Source organism: Lissotriton vulgaris, chromosome 6 (assembly GCF_964263255.1).
Source record: "Lissotriton vulgaris chromosome 6, aLisVul1.2, whole genome shotgun sequence".
Classification (NCBI taxonomy): Eukaryota; Metazoa; Chordata; class Amphibia; order Caudata; family Salamandridae; genus Lissotriton; species Lissotriton vulgaris.
Genome location: NC_141694.1, coordinates 1,773,885,215 through 1,773,900,075, shown reverse-complemented (window position 1 = coordinate 1,773,900,075; position 14,861 = coordinate 1,773,885,215). Strand labels below are relative to the sequence as shown.

Here is a 14,861-nt window from a genome sequence, read left to right as displayed (position 1 = left end):
ACATAGACTCCTATTACAAACGTTTCAGTCATGTCTTCCACTGTATAAAAGCCCATCTCATTAAACTAGTAAAATATTTCTCATTGTTACAGCACTTGAGTTTTAGTTGTCTCTCCTGGATAAATTATGCCATGGTAATGATGTGTTTCAATAGTTCTAGGGCCAGATGTACGACCCGTCTTTGCATGCACAAATAGGTTTGCGACCCGCTTGCACATGCAGAAACCTCATGGGCCATGTACAAAGCCTATTTAGTGAGTCGATATTTATTTGTGACTCGCTATATAGGTTTTGCGACTTGCTATTAGGAAGGGGCGTTCCCTTCCTCATAGGGATTGCATAGTCATGTACCAATGTTTTGCGACCGAATTGCAGTCGCAAAACACTTGCAAATTACCACCCTCTTCAAGAGGGTGGTAATGGAGTCGTTAACGGGAAGGGGTACTCAGGGGACGCCTTCCCCTTCATGACTGGCTCTGAAAATATTTTTCGCGGTCAGGCAGTGCTCCCAGGGACCACTACCTGCCCTTAAAATATGAAACGAAAATGTTTCATTTTCTGTTTTTTAAATGCATCCCGTTTTCCTTTAAGGAAAACGGGCTGCATTAAAAAAAATGTTTTATTTAAAAGCAGTGCCAGACATGGTGGCCTGCTGAGCCCAGCAGGCCACCATAGCTGGGCGGGCCTGCCATTTCCAATGGGGTTGAAAATTGCGAGTGGCTCATTAATATTCATGGGCCTCGCATTTTGCGACCCCACTATGAATTGCTAACAGTGTCTCTGACACTGTTATACATGCCAAATAGCGAGTCGCAAATTGCGAGTCGCAAAAGCGTCGTATATCTGGCCCCTACTCTCCTAACCCATTTTGCAATGAGAGTAGATATCTCAAGTGAAATTTTCAATGTATACCATCACATTGGCATTTCCTAATAATCTTGTTCATTTTCCGCAGGAATGTATCAAGGCTTGTAAAGTGGAACTGTCAGCCGAGTCTCCCGTCTACCCTGGGAATGGCCACATGCAACCACTGTCAGAGAACATTCGTAAATATGTTATGAGCCACTTCCGCTGGAACAAGTTCGGTAGACAGAACAGCACCAGCGGCAACACTGCAGGAAATAAGAGAGAAGATCTCCCCAGCAATCCAATGGTCAGTGTCTTCACCACCTCAGAGAGCCAGAGCAGCGGCGCCCATGATAGCAGCAAAGAGGGCGAGGGCATGGAAAGGCAAGACAACAAACGCTCCTACTCCATGGAGCACTTCCGGTGGGGGAAACCAGTCGGCAGGAAGAGGCGGCCCATCAAGGTGTACCCCAACGGCGTTGAAGACGAGTCCTCCGAGAGCTATCCCCTGGATCTCAAAAGAGACCTCTCACTTGGGCTCGACTACCCTGAATACGACTCCCAAGAAGGCCTGGAAAACAACGAGGTGATGATGGGCCTTGCAGAGAAAAAAGACGGAACCTACAGGATGCATCACTTCCGGTGGGGAACTCCACCCAAGGACAAACGCTACGGTGGGTTCATGGCCCCTGAGCGGAGTCAAACACCACTAATGACTCTATTCAAAAACGCCATCAAGAACGCCCACAAAAAAGGGCAGTAGGGAGCTTTGAGAGTGAGTCTTAGTGCACAGCTAGCTTCAGGCACACTACGAGCGCGCTTCACATCAATACAGTTACGTTGACCAGTTCCTGTTATATTACTGAACGGTCTGCTGTTTCTGAAATCTGACTTTATGTTCTCTTACTTTTGAATGTATAACCCTTCAGAGAATGAATAGAAAAAATGTAATAAAAATGGCAATGATGTACATAAGGAACGAATAATAAGCTTCTATGAGTGAACATCTAGTTTTTTGGTTGGCTAAATTATTTTCATATTCAACAGACTGTACAATACTGTAAATGAATGGAAGAAAATACATTTTTTGCAAGCTAAATTAGTCTCCTAGATGTCCTTCCTAGTTTGTTTCTGTGTTGTGTGGTACCTTCAGGAAGCATGGTGAGACACATAACTCTGCATCCTCCTGTTAACACGGTCACATCTGTAACAACATTTGGAAGCAAAATCAAATCAGATGAATCAAATTCAACATTTGATTCTGAGGCTTAAGAAAAACTATGTTTCTAAGATATCTGAGAGCTTGTATGTGTCATATGCAAAGCTACTGTGTGTAAGTTGAAGGGTGCAGGTCTAGGTTACAGTAGGTGCACTCAACTTTATGCCAAAATGTGTAAGCTAAACACATTTTAGGTATGCCAGTGACAGCATTATGCTAGCAAGAGGTTGTGTATTCACAAAAATGAGTTTAAAAGCAGTATACTCAGAGCGCCTTTGTTCCGCCTCCTTGTTGATCTTCCTCTTAATTTAAGCTTCATTAGACTGAAGTTGTGTCCATCCACCTAAAGAATGCCTCAATCGCAGTGCATGGAAGGTAGCATCACTGTTGTTGGAATGAGGTTACTTTAGCCCCTGGCTATCCCATAGCACATACTCTAGATCTGCAGGAATATGCGGTTCCTTCAAGTCCCTGGTTTCATAGCTGCACTGTAATTGCTATTTCATTTAGCAATGACCCACTCTGACTCCAGCACTCCATTTGTACAATGTTGCTTTGGCTCACAGGCTATCACACACAGCCTAGGCATGTGTGGGGTTGGCACATTGACCATTGTGAGAGCAAAAACGTACCCCAATATTTTAAGAGTCTCCAAAGTGAGACATTGGGTTGTTGGTTGACTGGGGTGTAAGCCCTGAACAAGCAACAGCCACAATCCCTTGCAGGGAGAACCACAACAATTCACTAATTTACCTGTGCTTAACCTTGGGGAGCTTGGCACAGAAAGCAGCCAGGATTAACTTAGATGCAATGAGCAAAGTATTTATGCAACACACAAACAATAATGAAATGAAACACAACACAAGAAAAATCACAAACCAATTCAGAAAAATAGAGCACATTTTAATAAACTATTTGACACCAAAACAACAAAAATCCAAACAGTAGAAGTGAGTGAAGCAGGTTATGTTCCATCTCCTAATGGTTCTCTGAGCACTTAATGGCCAAATTGTGCATGTCCTCAGCTTTGGAAATTGGTTAGCTGGGCACCTTTCGCACCACAACCAAAGGCACAGGACAACTCTTGGGGGTTCAGGAATCACTCATTATGGGTCCAGGTGAGGGCTCAAGATGGTCGGAGCCTTTTATGTTATTGTGGCTCTAAGCAGGAGACCAGCAGACTATTATTATTATTATTATTATTATTATTATTATTATTATTATTATTATTATTATTATTAACGAATTTTGTACCGCGCACGGTTACCCAGGGGCATCCCAGCGCTTATTGAGACCTAGAGCAAGCTGCCAATACAGAGCAGAAAGAGCTAAAATTATTCTGGAAATAGATAGGTTTTCAGATGTTTCCGGAACCTGAGAAGATTTGGTTCAGAACGTAGTGAGAATGGGAGGGAGTTCCAGGCCCGCGCTGTATGGATGGAAAAACTCCTACCACCTGAACGGGCTCTCCTAATTCTCTTTGTCTGAAGGAGGTGTTTGTTGTCAGAGCGTAGAGCTCTTGTGGGCTTGTAGGGCCGAATCATGTCCTTCAGAATGGCTGGTCATTTCCCCTGTATGCTCTTGTGAGCAATGCAGAGGGCCTTGAAGGTCACTCTCTCTCTGACAGGGAGCCAGTGGAGTGCTTTTAAAGCAGGCCTGGCTGACTGCCTGGCCGGAACGTTCCGCAGCAGCCTTGCTGCCGCGTTCTGCACTTGTTGCAAGATCTTGAACGTTGACTCCGGTGCTCCGAGAAAGACTAACCCTTGGAATCACTTTTGGTAGTCTTGGGTGCAGGTGAAGGTGCAGGGCTCAACCGCAGGGCTGGCCTCTAAGGGTTCAAAGCAGGCCGCAGGCATTAAAGCAGTCCTTCCAGGTACAGTAGCAGGGAGTCCTCTGAAAGTCCTTCGTCAGGTCCAGTAGTGAACAGATGAGTGGGTCTGAAGGTCTTATTTTTATACCCTGATGCCCTTCTTCTGGAAGGTGGGAGAACCTCCTGCAAAGGTTTTTTAATGTGTGTGGAGTTTCCTGATTCGCCTGCCCTGGCTCCAAGCTGGCTGCAATGGTAATACAGGGTTGTTAGGTCCTTTGTGTGAAGGTAGATCATAGGCTATTCAGGTGTAAGTGGGGCATTGCTTAGCTGCGGGAAACAACCTTTACAACGCAACTTTTACAACGCACTACCATTACAACGAAACTTTTACAACGCAACATCCATTACAACGCATGCATTTACAACGCAACCATTACAAAGCATGACACTACAACGCACACCACTACAACGCATGTCATTACAACGCAGTCATTACAACGCATACCATTACAACGCATAGCATTACAACACATTGTACCCTTAAACTATCCAACACTTACCCTACTGTTGCACCCCCTGGAGTTAGAATAGTAATTTTTACCCCTACACTATCCAACACTTACCCTACTGTTGCTCCCCCTGGAGTTAGAATAGTAATTTTAACCCCTACATTATCCAACACTTACCCTACTGTTGCACCCCCTGGAGTTAGAATAGTAATTTTTACCCCTACACTATCCAATACTTACCTTACATGCAATGTAATGTTATGCGTTGTAATGGTATGCGTTGCAAATGTAGTATGCGTTGTAGTGGAATGCGTTGTAAAGGTAGTTTCAAAGAATTCATTGTATTGGCATGCGTTGTAATGGTATGCGTTGTAATGGATGTTGCGGTGTAAAAATGCGTTGTAAAGGTAGGCGTTGTAAAAGTATGCGTTGTTATGTCATACATCCCTTAGCTGCACCCCCATTCTGCCAGCAGATGTGCCATTGAGGCACTCCTAACCCTTCCATTGCGTGACTCTCTGGAAGGCATTCAAAAAGTCTAACTGCCAGCTACACCCAGTCATGTGAGCCAAGCCAGGCTACAGGCACAAAGGGATAAGGAAAGGGAAACACCAACTTTCTAAAAGTGGCATTTTCAAACTTGCAATGAAAAATCTGACTTTACCATTAACAAGGGTTTTTCATTGCAATTTCGTAGGTACCAAACATGATGTATATACCTGGTCCCAATTAGGACTTACAGCATATTAAATGTAATAAGGAATACTCAAGGTTAGCCTATGAGAGGGGTAGGCCTCAAAGTAGTGAAAAACGAATGTCGTGTTTTTCACTACCAGGGCATTTAAACCTTCAAAGTACATGTCCAACCTTTTAATTGCACAACACCCTGCCCTATGGACTACCTAGGGCCTACCTTAAGGGCAACGTGTATATATAATAAAAGGGAGTTTAATGCTTGACAAGGGGCTTTAAATGTCAAATCAACAAGGCAGTGTGGCACTGCATACAAACTGCAATGGCAGGCCTGGGACATGTTTTGGAGGGCTCCTTAAGTAGGTGACAAAATAAGTGTTGCAGGCCCACTGGCACATTCAATAAAATAGTCCTGTCGGTGACAGAAACAATTCAGGAAAATCCGTATTTCTTTAAGGTAAACAAGAAGCATAAATCAACATACGGAGGAAAAGAGAAAGAAAATGAAAACAAAAAGTCAGGAGGGAACTTACTGCACAAAGACTGTATTTTGGCAAATACATTCTTTGTGCAAGTACAAGGCAAACAAGCCCTAAAAAGGTTGCTCCAATGTGCAGAAATGTGATTAAAGTGCTCATGCAAAGCGACGTGAAAGATATGGTGACTGACTATAAAAATACAGTACAAAGGACGAAAAACGCAGTGCTCAAGCCACCTGCCGTCTGTCTGTCAGGTATAGTTCAATCCAAATCGCAATAGGCAACTAGAGGGTTTCGTTAGAACTCCAATGGGGGAATTTAGGACTTAGTACAGACACTTTAGAGAGGGTCGCTGTTTTGATCCAAGAATAAGCAGTTACATCGAACCATCAAAAAGGGTAGTGGGGGAGGGGCAACCTGTGTGAAGATAGCAAGAATAAATCAAAAAGGGGACACGTCTGACATGTGTTGAAAGACTTAATAGGTGCCTGATTCATGCAAAAGCTAAAATGAGGGATTCAATAACAGGTTACCTGTGTAAGGATCATATAGGGAAGGAGTTGATATCTATTTACACACTCAGCGATGGGTACTGAGTTCCAATTACAAGAATTGCTCTTAAGGCCCTTTTGATGATTAAAAGAATGGGCTGAAATCAAATAACTCTATGAAACAAAAAAATGCATGGAACATTCTACCCATGGTCATTGTAATTAAAGTCAGTGAAATAACTAAAGATGCGAGTACAGAACTGTTTACCGATGTGTAATTAATGCTGTGGGGGGCCCTTTGCAATAAATGAGCAAGAATGGGCTGTGAAAAGAACATACAATTATAAGGAAATGCGCAATTGATTTTGTCTGAAAAGAATATGAATGCTTCCAATAATATGGGCAGGGAAACAAGAAGAAACACTTACCGTCTGAGGGCAGCTCTGCCAATAGTTCAGAAGATGGCTAAGCAGAGGGCTTTCTTCAGCAGGGAGATAAAAAGGATTCCTTTGTAGGTGCAAAAATTACACCTTGTCAAGGATTAAAAAGTTGTGCCAGTGTTGTACAGTCAATGCCGAACTGACTATTATTAGTAAAAAATTAGCAAAAATCAAACTGACTGGTATTGGTAAAAAATAGTAAATAGCCCCCGAACAAGGGGACAAATCACGGAAATCCATGATACGTTCTTGTTGAGTCAGAACCAAGGGGAACTGTGTCTTGTATTCCCAATGGCTCAGAAAGGTACAAACACATTCTATGGGCACATCCAGCCATAATATTATTATTGTCCTGAAATGTGATGGGTATAAGAGGGATAGTTGGTTTTTGAGCCCAAAGTACAAGAAAAGTATCCTAGAGCTAAAAGGACGAATCTCATATGCAGAAGAATGACAACTAAGGACAATACATATGATGTGCTGCCGGGTCAGGGGAGTGAGACTAACCTCGTGTATACAAATATGACAGCATCACTGTGTACATTCATAGTAAGGAAAAAATTAGAAATCTGCATCTCAGGACTCAAAACATATGCTTCATATTCAGAAGAATGACAACTAAGGGCAATTCGTATCATGTAATGAGTCCAAAGAATGAGACTAATCACAGGTGTATACAAATATATAAATATATGCATATGACGGCATCACTGTGCACATTCGTAGGAAGAACAGCAATTCAAATCTGCATCTCAGCACTAACAAACATCCATTATGAAATGCCTTAGTGATAGGATACTTATTGGCCAATTAACATTAACCGTGCACAATTAAAAGAGATACTGCACATATTTAGAGAATGTAAAAAACATTTGGTGGAATGAACATGGTCTTCTACATTATTACATATGGTCAGAGCATCGTAGCAAAGCAACAAGGAGCGATGAGAGGGATTCAGCCATTATTCAGTGCAGCCGCCTGTTTAGCAATGTCCTCATTTCATTAACCCCTTCGATGCTGATGACGAGCTCAGCTACAATGGGCGTGTGCGGATGACGAGCTGAGCTCGTCATCTAACGCGGCTTTTAGAAAAAAGCAGCGTAGCGGAAAAATAACCGCTGCAGCGATGCGGTTAAGCCGATCGCAAACCGTGTCTAAAAGATGAATGTGTTTGCATTCTCTCATATTTAGGACGTTGGAGATATCCCTTCCTCTTGGGGTGGTGGTCATTTTCTCCACAACAAACCACTTGAGACTCTAAACAGGATGGTTTAGGTCCGCAAAATGTTCAACTGGAGGGGCCCCTTGTTCCTTACAACGTATCCTGCTACAGTGTTGTAATATTCTGTCCTTCACTTTGAGGCGCATTTGTCCCACATACCATTGATCACAGGGGCATGTGTCTGTACTGTTGCAATTGGTATGGGTCTTCAAGATGCAATTACAGCCATTGTGTGTGAAATCCTTAAGGGTCAGTGTGAGGGCACATGCTGTACAGCGTCTGCAGCCAAAATGGCCTACAATGGGATTAAATTCCAACACAAAACCAGAGCGAAATTGGTTTGTGATTTAAATAGAGCATGAACCACAGGATCTTTAACATTCTTGTCCATTTTAAAGGCATACATTGTTTGTTCTTTCGTGTCAAGCTCATCTTGGCACCGGCACTGCATAGGAGTTGGTACAAATGTAATCAAGGAGATCGCAGCTCTGAAGAGGGAGATACTAGATGCTCAAGCTCAGGTGAATGCCAAGGAAGCCTTAGAGAAACTTGAGAAGGCCATACTCAAGTTTGACATAATCACATAATCTTGCAATTTCAATACACTTGCAAAAGACATCACATTTTATGAAAAAGGAGTGACCTACCCCTCCCTGCAGGAAGAATATTACAAACAGGATCACCAGGGGAGGTACACCAGTAGGCAGCAGACCATTTGTCAGGAAATACACCAACTTTTCTGAATCTTCAGATTTAAGTGGCTAAGACATTGAAAATGGCCAACCTAGTACCAGCTCGGGGGCACATGATAAAGGTACAGGATATCAAGACCAACAACCAGGGACTTTGGTAGGGGAAGGAAGATGATCCCCCCCAGGGGTCAAGGGCAGGATCAGATTTGGAACAGGGGCAAAGGCAAGATCAAGTGCGGCACTGAGGGAGGTACTGAGGCCTCATGGCTGTACAGTTCTTCCCACAAGAGAGCCACAGAAAGATTTAGTTGAGGAAACATCACTGCAGTTAGTGGGGAACAAAAGAAACCCCATAATTAATATCTCTGACCACATTCTGACTCCAGGAGCACTACAGATATTATTCACAGGATTATCTTATGTTCCACCTACACCGCCCAACTTCTTTAACATCAAAATGGAGTTACATCAGTTCTTCAGAAAAGTAAGACTAAGGCATGACTTCAATAAGGTCCCCTCTATAAGTAAGCAAACGGACACAGGCTTGAGGACACCCTCTACATTTACACTTTTTGCACACCTACGGTCCCATCAAATTCTGCCATTTGAGCAGGTTGTGCTTCGCGATGTTATGAACCTTTTGTCCCACAACAAATATATCAGTAAGATAGTAATAAAATCAACTGACAAGGGTGGAGTGATTGTTGTGCAGAATGTAGATGACTATAAAACAGAAATTCTAACCCAGTCTATTAACCGAGACCACTATCTTAAGCTGAGAGGGGACACCACTGTTGAAGTGGGTAAATTGATAAAGAAAGTCACAAGACGTGGCCATTGAATTCTAGACGCGAACCCTCCTACCTATTTGAAAGAGCATAGACTATATTCATGTAACCATCGTCCTGATGATGACATCAAGTCATAGAGGTTGAAACGCCGTCGACGCTGCAACGCCATTTGCGGCATTCTATTGGTCAAACTGCAAATAATGAAACTTTGTATATAACTGTAAATATCGTGTATTGACCGTCACAGATTATCTCTTCACCCTGCGCCGCCTCACGTTGTCTTATAATCACTTGTGTCACTGCGCCGTTTATTCACTTACACTTTGCCAGTACACTTTTGGTTGTTATGGTTACTGCAATTTACTTGTGCCAGTATGCTTCTATATGTGAATAACAACTTTCAATTATCCCTAGGTCTCCCTTATTCTCTTTTCCCTGTGCTATGTGATTTACTCACGCTTTATTTGTCTGTCTACGTGATATTCCTGTTGAGACACTGTATTATCGTTATGATTATTAGGGGCATTAACATCTTTTTGGACACAATCAATTGCGTATTTACATAGGATTTTATGTCCTTTTTACAGCCCATTCCAGCTCATTCAATGCAAAGGGAGCCCCACAGTATTAATTGACTATTGGTAAATTTTTCCCTGCCCACTAGTTATTTCACTGACTTTAATTACAATGACAATGGGACAAATCTTCCATACATTTTTTTTTGTTTCATAGTTATTTGATTTCAGCCCAATTGTTTAATCAGCAGAAGGGCTTTATCAGCAACTCAGTACCCAAAGGTGAGTTTGCAAATTGGTATCCACTCTTTCTCTATGTGATTATCATATGGATAGCCTGTTATTGAATCACTCATGTTGTATTCCGAAACTTGTTATGATGAGCAGGCTTGCAGCCTGACCACCTGAAAGTGCTTTCATGCAACCCGAGGTGAGCTTTTGCAACGAATCAGGCAGCTATTTCTTTTAAAACATGCCAGGCTTGCCCCCTTTTTTTTGCTTTTATCACACAGTTTGCTCCTTCCACATGTCCTGATGAAGACCCTCTTTGATGGTTCCAAGTAGCCACCTATTACTGGGTCGACACGTTTATGCTCTCCAAAGTGTCTGTACTTAGGCCTAAATTCTTCTATTGAACATCTAGGAAAACCCTCTAATTGCCCTTTGCAATTTGGATTGAACTGTACCTGACCGACAGCTGGCAGGCAGCTTGAGCACTGCATTTTTGTCCTTTTTAATGTATTTTTATAGCCAGTCACCATTCCTTTCACATGTTACTTTACACGAGCCTGTTAATCACATTTCTGCATGTCGGAGCAACCTTTTCTGCCATGTATACAGATATCTTCATGTACTTTTGCCAAAATACATGCCTTGTGCAGTAATTTCTCACCTGGTCTTTTGTTGTAATATCCTTTCTTTTTTCCTGGGTGTGTTAATTTATGATTCTGGTTTACCTTAAAGAAATAGTGATTTTCCTGAATTGTTTCTGTCACTGACAGGACTATTTTGTGACTGTACTAAACATACCCAGGTTCTGAGGTTCATGGGTTACCCGGTTAGATTGTAATGGCAACTCCACTGGTAGAATTTAATGTGTGTATACTATACTACTCTAAAAGGGACTTGGAAGTAAATCAAATATGCCAATTAGGTATGTGCCAATCAAATCATGCTTAGGGGAGTGAGGACAAGCACATCAGCACTGGTTGCAGAGGTCCTTAGGCCAACAAAAAACTTAACCAAGAATACATTGGAGGAAGTAGGAAAAAGTTTGAGGGAAGGCCACCCTGACAGGTGGGACACTCAATATTTAGGAACCCCAAAATGTTTACCTTTTATGGTTCTCCCACAGAAAATATGTGTGCAAAACGTTATCCTCCCTGACATCAAATTAGCCAAGTCATAAATGAAATAATTGGGACCACTCAAAATTAAGTTCTTGATCGAGGGAAAAAGTTTAAGGGGCATATGTATGAAAGTCCCGAATTGCGATTCTGAAATTGCGATTTTTACCGAATCGCACTTTCAGAATCGCAAATCGGTATGTATGATTGAAAATGCAAGTAAATAGCGATTCCTTAAAAATCGCTATTTATTTGCGATTACCCCAAATGCGATTCCTTAACCAGTAGGAATCGCATAATTTCTGAAATCGCACCGGAAAATCGCTATAATAGCGAAAAATCGCAGCGAGAAAATCGCTAATTAGTGAAAAATCGCAAATTGCGAATTGGTCATACATATCATTGCGAATCTGAGAATTGCGAAATGAGCCAATCTGCGATTTTTATGCGATTCCCTACTTTTGCGATTATCATTTAGCGATTTTCGCTAACGGGAAAATCTCTAAAATGCTATATCGCAATTTTATCGCAGATTGCCTCTTTTCGCATTCTGCAGATTCGCTCTTTTAGCGATTCCCAATTTTGCATGGCTTATACCTTCATACATGCCGTTCTGCATATTCGCATTCGCTAAGGCCGAAATTCGGCGAATTTCGACCTTTGCGAATGCGAATTTGCTTGATACATATGCCCCTAAGGGGCATATGTATGAAAGTCCCGAATTGCGATTCTGAAATTGCGATTTTTACCGAATCGCACTTTCAGAATCGCAAATCGGTATGTATGATTGAAAATGCAAATAAATAGCGATTCCTTTAAAATCGCTATTTATTTGCGATTACCCCAAATGCGATTCCTTAACCAGTAGAAATCGCATAATTTCTGAAATCGCACCGGAAAATCGCTATAATAGCGAAAAATCGCAAATCGCTGCGAGAAAATCGCTAATTAGCGAAAAATCGCAAATCGCGGAGAAAAATTTGCTAATTAGCAATTTTCTCACATGATCCAATCAGGAACTCTGGTGCAGCATGATGACATCACAACCAGGAAGTGAGTGACTTCCCATGCTGCACCTGACTTCCTGAATCTGAGGCAGAGTGAAGGAGTGTTTGGCAGTGAGCAGTGTACACCTTGGAAAACATGGCTGACAGTGGAGCCACGCCCAGGCAGGATTCACAGCAGCAGGAGACTGAGAACACCAGGAAAAGAAAACAAAAGTTCTCAGAGGCAGAATTGGAGGCCCTCATACACAAAATGGTGTCAAACCATGAACTTCTTTTTGGTGCAAAATCCAGGGAGGTTCCAGAGAGCCGCAAAAGGAGGATCTGGGAGGAAATCCAGCACCATGTAAATGCTGTGGGTGTGACACCCCGGAGTATTGAGGACCTCCGAAAGCGCTGGTATGACCTGCGCCTGCGCTCGAAGGAGAAACTTGCTGCAAGGCTGGAACAGTCCAGGCAGACAGGTGCTGGGACCTTAACTGTACCTGCATCTACACCCCTGGAGGAACTGGTTGAGGGGACCCTGCAACCAGAGTGTGTGGGAGGAGTGGCTGATTTGGACAGCTCTGACCAGCCAGCAGCAGGAAAAGGTAAGAATCATGCCCTCACAACCCTCACACCCCCTCACACCCCCTCATACCCTCTCACACCCCCTCACACCCCCTCACACCTCCTCACACCCTCCAGCAGTGAGCCAGGTGCGCAAAACAAGATATGTAGTCCAGAGCAGGCACACAGGCAGCCATAGCAATGCATTATGGGAGAGGTAGTCACATATAAATGAAAGTGTCCAATTTTAAGCAAAAACAGTCTATCACATTATCTGCTGTTCTTGACAGTGAAACAAGAGCACAATATAACAGAAATATAAGTGCAAAATGTATTAACACAGTGCAAAATAGTGAAGTAAATTAATGTGTGCTGTTCTATTCACAGCACCATCTACAACACAGCCCTCAGGCAGTGGGACAGTGGCTGAGAGTCACCAGTCGGGAGATGGCGGCCAAGATGCCAACACAGATGGGGATGAGAGCCCAGTGACCAGGCGCAGACATGGGAGGAGACAGATTGTCAGGCCTCTGCCACCATACCAGGATGAGGCGGAAGTTATTGGAGAAAATGACAACAATGCTGACACACAGCCAGGGCAAGAGGGACATGCCACACACCAGCAAGTCCCACGTAGTGCAGCCAGGCGCAGACGACGCGCAGCAAATCCATTTGAAGGGCGAGGTGAAGAGTCAGTGTATGCAGGCCTGGAACTGAACATGTTGCAGGTGCAGCGCCTGCAGGCAAAAAATATAAAACTATTACAGCGGGAGATGAGGGAGGGCTTCCGAGCACTCAGGAAGGACCTGCAGGATGGTGTACAGGCCGTATGTGACCAAATACGCACAAGTACGCAAAGACAAGACAGGTACACCAGGGCCATCAATCGCTTGGCGGCTATGTCTGGCATCCAGGCAAGGCGCAGCATCGACATGCAGCGCTAATTCACTCACGCTGCCCAAGACATTGCCAATGCACTTTTGCAGGTGACCACTGCGGTAGATGAGTTGCGCCAAATACGCGCTACTGGGCCGAGAGTGCTGACTCCCAGTGAGGAAGACAACCAGTCTGTTAGGAGCAGCATCACACCACCACCAACCCTGGAGAGACGCCGTAGTGCCACAACCAGTAGGGCTGCACCTACTAATGACCAATAGGCTGTGCAGCGTTTGACTGGTGCTTCATACTTGTTTTGTTTTTGAGGGCACTGTGATATTAACATGTGCTACAGTATTCTATGACACTACTGTTCATTTTCACGTCATGCGTTTCCTGCCATTAAGGAATGAAAGCTAATTTACACACTTGCATTACTTGGCATTGTGTTGTTTTTTCTTACCTAAAAATAGTTGAGCGTTATCTCATCACGCCTCTGTCGCCCAGCTGCTGCTACCACGCTACCAGCTACCATACGTCCAGGTCCATGCCCCTCTACATCAGAGGATTCAGAGTCACTCAGTTCCACTGGTGTCCCTTTTCTTGTTGCAATGTTATGGAGCATGGCACAAGCCACCACTATTTTACAACACGTATTGGGGCTGTATTGGAGTGCACCTCCACTCTTATGGAGGCACCGGAATCTGCTCTTCAGTATACCAAATGTCCGTTCTATGGTGCCTCGGGTAGCAATGTGTGCCCTGTTATATCTGCGTTCACTTGCATTGTTGGGATTGAGGTAGGGAGTCAAGATGAAATCACGAACAGCATAAGCACTGTCACCTGTGGGTTAGACAAAAAGATGTTAGCATGTGACATGCACATGGTAGTTCTATAAATGACCCCTATGTGTGAAGGCATTTACCGAGTAGGTATCCCTCGCCAAACTCCCCTCTTGCGAGTCTACGGTAGATTCCACTGTGTCTGAAGATGAAAGCATCATGGGTGCTGCCAGGGTACTTTGCTACAATGTCAGTAATGATGTGTTTGGCATCACACACCACCTGAATGTTCAGTGAGTGGTAGCATTTCCGATTTCTGAAGAGGTATTCATTGTGTGCGGGTGGGGATATTGCAACATGTGTGCCATCAATACATCCTATCACGTGTGGGAAATGCGCGATTTGATAGAAGTCCTGCTTTGTCTGTGCAATTGCCTGAGGAGTGCTGGGGTGGTAAATATGATGAGGCATCCTCTGGACCATGGCATCTAGGAAGGCATGGAAGAATCGCGATAGGGAACTCTGTGACACCCCTCCTGCTGACGCTATCACCCCCAGGAAACTTCCAGAGGCCAAGAGATGTAGTGAACACAGGAC

At 43.6% G+C, this 14,861-nt stretch overlaps 1 protein-coding gene across 1 annotated transcript in view; it reads left to right on the top strand.

Moving 5' to 3' along the window:
* POMC (proopiomelanocortin) overlaps positions 1-1,865 on the top strand; it is a 29,987-nt gene extending 28,122 nt beyond the window's left edge. The window contains exon 3 of the mRNA XM_086925485.1: positions 956-1,865. Within this exon, the coding sequence (XP_086781611.1) occupies positions 956-1,609 (654 nt within the window). The 3' untranslated portion in view covers positions 1,610-1,865. The remainder of the gene's footprint in view (positions 1-955) is intronic.
* The last annotated feature ends 12,996 nt before the right edge of the window (positions 1,866-14,861 follow it).